The 10,994-nt window shown below is 40.7% G+C and overlaps 1 protein-coding gene across 1 annotated transcript; it reads right to left on the bottom strand.

The window, feature by feature from the left end:
* Positions 1-1,008: 1,008 nt before the first annotated feature.
* On the bottom strand, positions 1,009-8,879 carry LOC149713202 (uncharacterized). The gene is made up of 2 exons (XM_089847167.1): positions 8,659-8,879; positions 1,009-2,246 (listed from the first exon to the last, which is right to left on the bottom strand). Exon 2 carries the CDS (start codon positions 2,244-2,246, stop codon positions 1,413-1,415), a length of 834 nt encoding a protein of 277 aa, XP_089703293.1. The 5' UTR covers positions 8,659-8,879; the 3' UTR covers positions 1,009-1,412.
* Between the last annotated feature and the right edge of the window lie 2,115 nt (positions 8,880-10,994).

Below are 10,994 nucleotides of genomic sequence, written 5' to 3'. Positions count from 1 at the left end.
TTTCGGTTGGACTCTTTCCCCGAATTTACCCCAAAGACTATTCAAGGCGAGTTTTGCTACGCTACGCAACCCTTCGTTATTTTTAATCTTGGCTAGGTTTAATAGTACACCCTCCTTAATTCTAAAATTTTTAATATAATTTTCACGTTCTTCGAGGGTAACGCAATCGGAGGGGTAACCACTAGCCGTCTGTTTATGAAAAAGAAAGGAATTAACGTACTTTTGAATCAAGCCGCCTTCGCCAGTTTCTGGGTTATATTGTCTCACCTTGTATTTCCATGCCTCTATCTTTTTTAAGTTAACATAAACCAGATTTACGGCAGCCCGAAGTTCATCAATCACCCAAGTGCCGACTTGTTTTCTCTCTTCGTCAAAATGGTGGCAGTCTCCTTGGAAACGTTTCAAGGCGCACACCCGGCAAAGAGTGAAAACTAGTTTATTATTAACCTTGTGGTTAATACAGAACTGAATCGCGTTTTAGGCGGAAGGACTTTGAATTTGAGGAAACCGTCAAATGCGAAAACGTCAGGAATATTATCCAGCAAAATTTCAGGCTGTCCGACTGGCAGCTTCTTTCGCTTGTTGACGAAAGGATAGAGCCTCGTTACGTCAACGTAATGCATTTTTTCGCTGCCGGAAACTTTATGGTATAGTTTAAGTACTGACTTCCTACCACCAAAAAAAGGCTTCGCGAGGATTTAAGGGTTCTCGTACTTTTTCTTTAATATTTCCTGCTTCCAGAAAACACCAATAGCTGGATTATCGGTTTTATCTTTAGCCCAATCGCAGTACCACTTCGTTATTACTTTAAAGATTGGTTGCGGTTGACTTTGTAGCATTTGGGACAACCATGGAAATAACACCCGTTAAACTCTAGAATATCTTTTTCATACAGGCCGTCCACTATCATTTTCAAAAGCAGACTGTATGTTTACGCCCTCTGTAGGATAATTTAACTAAGGGAGAAAGCTCCCGAGGGCCATAAAAATAAGAATAAAGACAACTTACTTTAATAATCCAAAAAGTAGAAGAATTTATTTACGAAAAACAAAAAAGGGATAACTATCCCGTAACCCAACTCGGTTAAAACGGATTGCTCCGTATCAGGAGTCTTTTATTAACAAGAGAGAGAACTAAGCTCTTCGACCGTCAACTGAACAACTGATTAATATTCTCAAAATATCGCAGTTAGAAAGTGGAGGAGGAGCATGTAGCATGGAGGCTATAGCCCTGCCAGAACCAGGGAGCAGAAGCTTCAAGGATTCTGGCAGCCCTGCTACATCCCCCCCCTCGTTAGGAACTCTTTTCCTAATTGAACAAAAACAAAAAGCGGTTACCCCGAGGAACCTTAAGAATAATATCTGGGGTTATCACAAAAATTTTTTTTTTTTTTTTTTTTTTTTTTTTTTTTTTTATACTTCCGATAATTTAGTCAATAAGGCAAATGTGTGCCGTTTTTCCCTACGAGAAATGGCTTCAGTACTTCGAGGATGAGGGCAGTCTGATACTGTATGGTGACCAATCATATGGCAGCGGGGGCACTTATAATTTGACCAGATATGAATTTTCTTAGCCCCAGGCACTTTAGATACGATCAATCGTTTCCTTGTTGTAACTGGAGTGACAGAGACCGGAATCGTTTCCCGCAATACTGTCGATCGTCCTCTTGGGATCCAGCCTAGACTCCCGAACCGTTCCCACTGGAGATCCTCTTCGGTTTCTGGCTCCGACTTTGGAAGGTCTTGTCGAGAGACGAGGTTTTCACGTGGAGTTGGATTTACCGGGAACCGTGCTGGGGGTTGAGGCCATGAATTTCTCTGTTTTCCTAGTCCGTCTTCTTTTAACATTTGCTTTTTGAACTTGCCATACGGCGTAATGGGTTCCCTTGCTTTCGATACTCCCTCATCATCAGTCAGGTCGCTTACCACGTGGCATTCTCGGGTAACATGTCCCTCCCTTCTGCACATTGTGCAGTGTACAACTATCTCATTTTGAAGTTCTTGTGGCTCTGCAGAAATCTTGTAAAAAGGCAAATGCTCAGGCGGAATATAACAATCGATATCGTTGTGTCCTTCTTGTCCGCATAATCCGCATTTCAAAAGGCTCAACGGGCCTTGGAGCTTTTCAAGGACTTCCAAGGATTTGTCGATTTTTGTTGTACTATTTCGGGAGCAGGGGATTGGTTTTTGGGACATACCCTGAGGAGGTTCAAAATAAATTGGACGTTCGTATCCTCCTTCTGCCATCTGTAATTATACAATGTTAATAACGTCTCTTAGAGGCTTGGGAAATGAATTCCCATGGGAAAAAGGAAATTGGCTCTCGGGAGAAACAGAAACATTCCCTTTCTAGGTTAGTAACGTTATTATTACTAAGGTAAACCTGAACTTCGTAAGGAGATCTTAACCTTTTATTATCAGGAGGTCGGTAGTAGATATCTACTTCGTTACCTCCGGGCTGAACCGTCGCCCTCTTACAAACCTCTCGGCGCCATCCCAATTTAAAAGGTTCTAAATAACATTCGGGTAAGGTAGCCCTGTTTAATTTAGGAGTTCTCATTGACTCTGATAGCGTGGTTGACGAACTATCAGACGCACGTGATGATTGGGATTTCGTCTGAGAAAGCAGTGTAGGTGTTGGCGTTTCGTCCGACCGAGTAGAAGGTTGTTCAGGATGTGCTACGTCTTTAGTAGGACTCAAAACCGGTTCAGGAGGTACGAATTCCTCCGAAAAACCAGAAGATGGAGAATGGAGTAACGCAAGTTCCTGTATGTACTGCTCAGAAGACGTTGATTTGGCGTCTGGCGTTACTATTTCTTCCGAGAAGCTGGATGTTGACTTATGTAGCTCTGGTTCCTCGACTGATTCTTGATCAGACGGGGAAGCCTCCCCTGCCGCAGAAGGCGGACTATCGTTAGTGGGATGATCGAGCTGAAAAGCCCTCATATCGTGGTTAGTATGAAGGAGGAGAGGGGGATCTTCAAAAAGGGCCATGCCCGGTTCACTATCAGAATCTATCGGTTGATGTGAATCATCGTGAGCTGCAGGAAAGATCTGTTGATCCGCTGCTTGATCTTCTAGTGCAGTTGATGTCGAGGTTGGAGGGACATCCGGTATAACAGGAATAATCTGTTGATTGGCTTCCTGTCCGTCCTGGGGCGGTGAAAGTGAAGTTGCTGATTCAGATGAACTTATTGAGGAAGTCTCCGTAGGAGGTTGGTGCATGCTACCACCTTCCGCTGAAGGACTTGACTCAGCTTCATCTGCAATGTTCGACTGTGAACTGGGGGTATTATCGGCATTTTCGAAGACAGCTACGTTAGTCCAATAAAGTTTAAGATGTTCTAGGTTAACTTTCCCTATGTTCTGCCCAGAGTTAGCATCTTCTAACTCATAAACAACGGGAGAGTGCTTTGCTATAATTTTAAAGGGACCTGCCCATTTAGGACTAAGCTTTTTCATTAGTTGCCCTGTCGTACTAGATAAAGGATGTGTTTCCATCCATACTAAAGTTCCTACCGCAAACTCTAATGGGTCATGGCGGAGGTCATAGTACTTTTTCTGGTGTGCTTTTGCTAACTTAGACAATTCATTGCTGAATGCCAGTTGTTCCTTAAGAACCTTCAAAGCTTTACTACGACTAGGGTCATCATTGTCCTGAATGGGGTCTTCAATATCTAAATCCCAAGGGAGACGTGGCTCCCGCCCTAAATTTAAAAAGAAAGGGGATCTGCCCGTGGTTTCATGGGGCGCGGAATTTATAGCGAATTGAAGAAGGTCAAGGGATTCATCCCATCTATCATGGTGATTCCCTACGTAAAATGATATTAATTCACCTATTACTCTATTGACTCGTTCAGTGGGATTTCCCTTAGGAGTATAGGGGGTGGTAAACTTTGGGTTTATCTTAAAAGCTCTGCACGTCTGCAGCCAAAGTTTCGAGGTAAATTGTACCCCTCTATCGCTAAGGATAGCTTTAGGAGCTCCCCACCTAGTGATAATAGACTTAAATGCCTGTACACAGGTCTTAGCAGTAATAGTCTTCAGTGGAATCAGCTCCACGAATTTGGTCATATAGTCGACAAAAACTATTAAATATTTGTAGTGGTGTCTACTAGAAGGGAAAGGTCCCATAATGTCGACACTTATTTGGTCCCAAGGACTAGTTATTTCTGAGGGTTGCATTAGCCCTGGTTTTTTTCTATTTCTAGCCTTAAATTGTTGGCATAAAGAGCAACCTCGAACATAATCCTGGACGTCACTAATTACAGAGGGCCACCAATATCTATAAGTAACTTTACTCAGGGTCTTATCTTTGCCCCTATGAGCTGACAGTGGGTGGTCGTGTAACAACCTCATGGCTTCTAACCTTAACCGAGGAGGTAAATAAATCTTTTCCGGATGGTTTCTATAAGGTCTTCTATAAAGAAGATCATTCTTTATTTCAAACATTTTATTCCTAACTGGGTTAGGTCCTTGCAAGGAATTTATAATAGGGGACGCAAAAGGGTCTTCCCTTTGAGATGTTCTGACATCTTCTATCGTAAAAACTGAGTATAAGGATCTGGAACCTGGAGGACGTATTCGACCTTCTACAGACTCACTAGAAGACGTTGTACTAGTACTGCTACCGGTAGAAACTTGATTAGTACTACTACTAGTTGGATCCAAATTACTCTTAGAATTAGAAGTAGATGAGCTAAAGTTAATACTAAGGACGTTTATCGGAGATCTCGATAAAGCGTCAGCTACTACGTTTTCTACTCCTTTTTTATGCTTTATGGTAAAATCAAAAGTCTGAAGGTACATTGCCCATTTGACTAGACGAGAATTGGGTTCCCTAATGTTAAACAACCATTGTAAAGCCTGATGGTCCGTGAGGACAGTGAATTTACGACCTTCTAGAAAGGGCCTAAACTTCTTAACTGCCCAACATATGGCTAAACACTCTTTCTCGCTAGTAGAGTACCTTGTTTCAGCATCTTTTAGCCCTGTGCTAGCATAAGCTATAGGGACTTCTATGTTATCCTGTATTTGGGAAAGAAGGGCACCTAACCCTGCGTCACTAGCATCGGTAGTGAGGATGCACGGGGAATCCCTTCTAAAGGAAGCTAAAGGGTGAGCCTTACAAATGGCTTCCTTAATTTTTTCGAACGCTTGTTGTTGTTCGAATCCCCAAATAAATTTTTGATCCTTCCGTTTAAGTTTATTAATGGGTGCTACTATTTGAGAGTAGTGATTAATAAAACGGTTGTGCCAACCTGCCATCCCTAAAAATCTTTGAACTTCCTTAATATTTTTAGGAGGAGGGAATTTTTGAATGGCTTCTATCTTAGAAGGATCGATATGCACCCCTGTTTCATTAACTATGTGACCGAATATGGTAGCTTCTTTCTGAGCGAACCTACATTTCTTTAATTGTAGGGTGAGACCCGCTTCCTTTAGCCTATTTAAGACATACTCTAAGCACGTTAAGTGTTGACACCAATCTTCGCTAAGCGAGATTAAATCGTCTAAATAGTCTATTAATTGGAAGTAATCTGCATCCCTAAAGATCTCGTCAATTAGACGCTGAAAGGAGCTAGGGGCGTTACATAGCCCAAAAGGGAGTACATTGAACTCGTACTTTCCCATGTGAGTCACGAAGGCAGTTTTTTCTCTGCTCTTAGGATGCATTTCCACTTGCCAGTACCCAGATTTAAGGTCAAGTGTTGTAATATATTTAGGTCTTCCAACCCTAGCTAACATGTCCTCTATATTAGGTAAAGGATAAGGGTCCTTAATGGTAACCTGATTAAGTTTTCTATAATCAATACAAAACCTGTAGGGTTTACCCCGTTTTGTTTGATCAACTAAAACTACGGGCGAAGCCCAAGGAGAAACTGATGGTCTGATTATCCCGTCATCTAACATTTCCCTAACATGTTGTTCTATTATTTTCCTTTTTTGGTCATTAACTCGATAAGGTTGAGATTTTATGGGCGGACTATTCCCTGTGTGAATCTCATGGAAGATTAGTCCAGTTCTTCCTACTTTATCGGAAAACAACTCAGGAAATTTCAATAAAAGGGCTTCTAGTTGATGGCGTTGCTCATCAGTGATAGGGGCTGCAGAAACTGCGTCCCTAATATTCTCTACAATTTCCTTATCTATAGGATCCTTTTCAGTTGGTAGTGAAAAAGGGATCCTTAAGTTACCCACTAGACATTGAGAGGCTTCAAAATCTAATTTAACCCTATTTTCCTCAAGAAAATCTTGACCCAATATAAAGTCACTATTCAGGGAAGGAACTATGTAAAATTTAAATTTAAATGATTTCTCACTTTCATTTGACTTGAGAGTAAACTCTAACTCGTGAGAACCTTTTGTAAACGTATAACGGCCGTCGCCCCAAACTACACAGTCTAGTTGCTCATCTTCAGGTAATTCTGAAGAATTTCTATGTTTACAAATTTTCTGCCATTGGTCAAGACTAACAAAAGAGGCATCGGCCCCGCTATCTAATTTAGCGTGAACTGTCGCGTGTTCAAAAGTAACGGGAATGGTAACCCTTTTATAAACTGACCCTTTCTTGACTGATTCAATTCTTAAAGGGAACGCGACACGCTTCTTGTTAGGGGGATTTATTGGGCACCGGGAGAGGGACCACGTAGGACCTCTCCCGTCTGGGCTTCCCCCGACTTGATAAGCTTTTTGTTAGGGCAATCGGGTGCAACATGACCTGGTTCTTGACAATTATAGCAAGTGAGAGAACGTGTAGAGGGATAAGATAAGGCCAATTGACGACCAGGGGACTTAGATCTCTGATTATAATATCTATTAAAAGATCTTTGTCCTCTATTTGAATTGTTATTAGACCTGGCTCTAGCTCTAGAGTCTAATGGTTGTAAGGGATATTCCCATTGAGGAGAAGCGGGAGGATTGCAAGGGCTAAGACAATGCCCGGGGGAACACTGACCATGGGCGGAGCCCTTGTTAGCTGGACAAGAGGACTCGGCTGTAGCTTTAGGTTTAGGGGGAGATTTCCTCTTTTCCCTTCTCTCTGCATTTCTTTTCCTAACTTCAATATCCTTTTCTATGGTTTTACAGGAAGCTCTTAACTGTTCCATAGTGGTATAGTGCAGGAAAAGGAGGGGAGTTCTTAGTTCATCCCTCAAGTTGCTTTTGATAATAGGAACTAAATCCTTTTCGGGGAGAGGATAAGTCATCCCTAAATTTAACTTCATTACTTCCCCGAAAAAATCCTCAACTGATTCCTTATCCTTTTGGAGCCTATGGGAAATCTCTATTTTTAACTTAGAATCAGCTTCCGAGTCCCTGAACTGAATTTTAAAGTGTCTTTGGAAAGTTTTCCAAGTCAAGTTAGGATGGGAAGGATTTGATCTACACGTTTCGTCGTATTGACGAATTAAATCCCTATACCAGTATAGGGCATGCCCTCGTAAAAGGAGAGGCAAAGCAGCTAACCTTTCCTCATTTGATAGTTTATGAAACTTAGCATACTCCTCAAAAGCCGCTAAAAACTCGGTAGCATTATCGCTAGATGATCCCAGAAAAGCTAGTCTTTCTGGAGGTTCGATAGGGACTTTTCCCATTTGGGGAGTTGAATTTCTAGTTATTAACGAGGGTAAATCCCTAACTAACTTATCCAAACTAATAGCTATAGCTTTGTTTATCGCTACATTTTGCTCTACGGCTTTTGCCTGCGTGGTTGAATTATCAGCCAATGTTAGGAGTAACGGTAATATAAAGGCTTTTAATTCCTCTTCACTAGCGTTTGGTCCTAGTTGAGGAATACCTTGGGACGGAGAAAGTTGGCATTGAATTCCAATTGTTTTAACGGTAGGGTTTGGTTGTGTCGTTGAAAAGTTAACTTTAGGTTTAGCACCTGTGGACGTTGCTTGGGGAGGATTAAGGGAATCAATCCCAGTCTGAGGAGGAAAATTTGAGGGAGTTAAGCATCCCTTAGGAGGGGGAATACCCTTATGGGGGAATAATTGATAGGGAGAGAAATCTAATTCTGAAGAGGCGGCCGTCCTCTTTCTTGAATCTTCTTCGTCTTTCTCTTCCTCAATACGAAGTTTCCGGTTAAATTCTTCTAACGGATCTTCAGTTTCTGGCTGTGCTAGCAATTCGCCATAGTCTTCCGTAGACGTAAAAGCATCTTCGGTAGACTGATCTTCCCTTTTCTTTAAAATAGAATCTTCCTCGTCCTCAGATGTATGAGGCGACCTCCATTGTTTATTTTTAACGTCCGAGTAAGCCATTGTATTTAATTTAATTTAAATTACAATAATCAGTATACTTTTCAATCAGTTAAGTCAAGTTTATCCAATACAATAAGTAAGTTATCTAAATTCAAGAATTAATTTACAATAATAAATTTATTCTTAGATTAACATTTAATTTAAATACGATTAAACTAGATTTAAATTAGTTCAATTACGTTTAAAGCATTTACCATTGTGGAAGCCGAGGCTTAGTACCACATGGGGCAGATATCACGTATCAACAATGATAAACAAAAATTCTACGGGACCGACCGAGGCTTAGTCGAGTCCCTGTTCGGGCGCCAATTTTATGTAACCCTCTGTAGGATAATTTAACTAAGGGAGAAAGCTCCCGAGGGCCATAAAAATAAGAATAAAGACAACTTACTTTAATAATCCAAAAAGTAGAAGAATTTATTTACGAAAAACAAAAAAGGGATAACTATCCCGTAACCCAACTCGGTTAAAACGGATTGCTCCGTATCAGGAGTCTTTTATTAACAAGAGAGAGAACTAAGCTCTTCGACCGTCAACTGAACAACTGATTAATATTCTCAAAATATCGCAGTTAGAAAGTGGAGGAGGAGCATGTAGCATGGAGGCTATAGCCCTGCCAGAACCAGGGAGCAGAAGCTTCAAGGATTCTGGCAGCCCTGCTACAGGGACAACCATGGAAATAACACCCGTTAAACTCTAGAATATCTTTTTCATACAGGCCGTCCACTATCATTTTCAAAAGCAGACTGTATGTTTACGCCGTTCTCATGAGCATGCCAGGATAAAAATTCTATAGCCACCAACGACTGATTATCAATCATCCTATAGAGATTATGCGAAATAATGCCTATAGAATCTTTATCCGTAAAGTGTCTCCTGTATACCCAGGTACACAAACCGGCTATAGTACTGTTGACCTGAAAAGGTTCTACCTGGACAATATCCAAGAAAATGTTTCGGATAGCTAAACAACCTAACTTTAATATCGCGACATCCTTGACGACATAAAACTTTAATTCCTCCACTCCAGAAAATTAAAGCCTTTTTTTCCTCAATTTGCTTATCGTACCACGCCTTAAACTCTTTTAGATTTTTGTTGGTTAAATTTTGCGATCCATAAGCTTCTGGCGGAGGCATTTGGTCTTGTTAGATAAAATTGAAAGAGTCAATGAAATTGAAAGAGTCAATGAAATTTAAATTAAAGACAGTTAAATTTATAATTTTAGTGCCGTTAATTATACAGTTAGGTTTAAATTCTTCGCCCAGAGCCATAATCTCACGTAATAGAAACTGATTATCATAGCCTGCAGCGTTGGTGCTAGTAAAATTACCTTTTTAATGGCAGCCAACGTTCTTAGAAAAGCTAGAAAATTCGAGACGGGCTTTGCGCCTTCAAAAACTCTCTGCCTTGGACCAAATGATCCCCATTTTCTGCAAACGTAAGCCGCCTCTTGCACATAAATACAATCTTCACAAACAATCTCTGATACGCAGCGAATAGGCTGATGAACCAAAGCCCCCTTTTTTCCTCTGATTCTAATATCTAAATAGCTTTGAAATCGTAGAATATATTCAACATTTCCGGGAAAACTTTCCGTTTCTTCGCTTTGTGAACTTTAGGAGGTTTTTCTTTAATTACCTCAACGTAACAATACTGTGGACTGGTAGTGTATTCACTCCACCCTGAGCAATAGGTTTCGCCGCAAGTGTGGGGTTGATTTTTACGTTTAAATAAATATATTTGCGTGAAACAGTGCTTGCAGTGAAATAGTTGCTCGCAAATACTTTTCCCGTCTACGCCATTTTGTTTATGGTAATTAAAGCATTCATCTCCTTTGAAAACCTTGAGACATTTATCACACGCCCGGTCGGGTCCCGTACAAGTTTGATCTCGTAAACAATTTGAACAATAAAGGTTACAACCATGATCTCGCTTGTTTCTAAATCCTACCAGAAAATTTTCGCAGAATGGTCCCTTCCAAATAAGGGTCTTAAGGATGTGACGACTTTGTAATGTCTGTTTTGGTTAATTAATACCAAACGAGGTCTATTGTCACCAATGTCGATCTCCCCCAAAATCAATTCGGGCGAATTATTTTTAAAAATATATATTAATATACTATATTGCGCTAATTCGGCCTTAAATGTTTTGCACATATTCTATTTTGTCGCAGTCTTTAGGATTCACTTTAGCTTTACGGCAAAGCTCTAAAGCGGCATCTCGTTGAGAAGCCGTATCACCTCGATCCGCTCGCGTGTAAGAAATCGACTTTAACTTGTTTTTAAACGCGATATTAGTCGGATTTTTCTTATGTTGTTCGTGAGCTATAGCTAAGACTAGAACGCGAGCAAGACATAAATTGTCATTGTTCACGATCCTGATAATTCCTCGGGAGTCGCGAGAAAAGATATCAAAGGACCGCACCCCTTTGGGAGCAGCTCAACAGGAATCCTTACCACATGAAATTTTAAGATAATAGGTCCGTCAAAATTCGTTAGAATTCATCGTCGTAAGGAAGGAACGATAACCATCTACCGGGTATCGTCCAATCTTCTTTTCACCTTCCAACGAGAGAACCGATTAATTTTTTATTCCGCGTTCATTTTCTTCCCACGCCAACCATTTTAAAGCAGATTTGCTTTGATTGTAGTTATTCCTGTACCTGTTACACGGTACTACTCCGAGCGTAAATTCTTCCAAGTATTTATGAAGGAAAATATTCGTGC

This window comes from Phalangium opilio, unplaced genomic scaffold, assembly GCF_054372755.1.
Source record: "Phalangium opilio isolate 3A_F unplaced genomic scaffold, DU_Popi_V2 ptg000009l_1, whole genome shotgun sequence".
Classification (NCBI taxonomy): Eukaryota; Metazoa; Arthropoda; class Arachnida; order Opiliones; family Phalangiidae; genus Phalangium; species Phalangium opilio.
The sequence above is the reverse complement of the archived record's forward strand: the minus strand, read 5'-3'. Positions and strand labels throughout refer to the sequence as shown.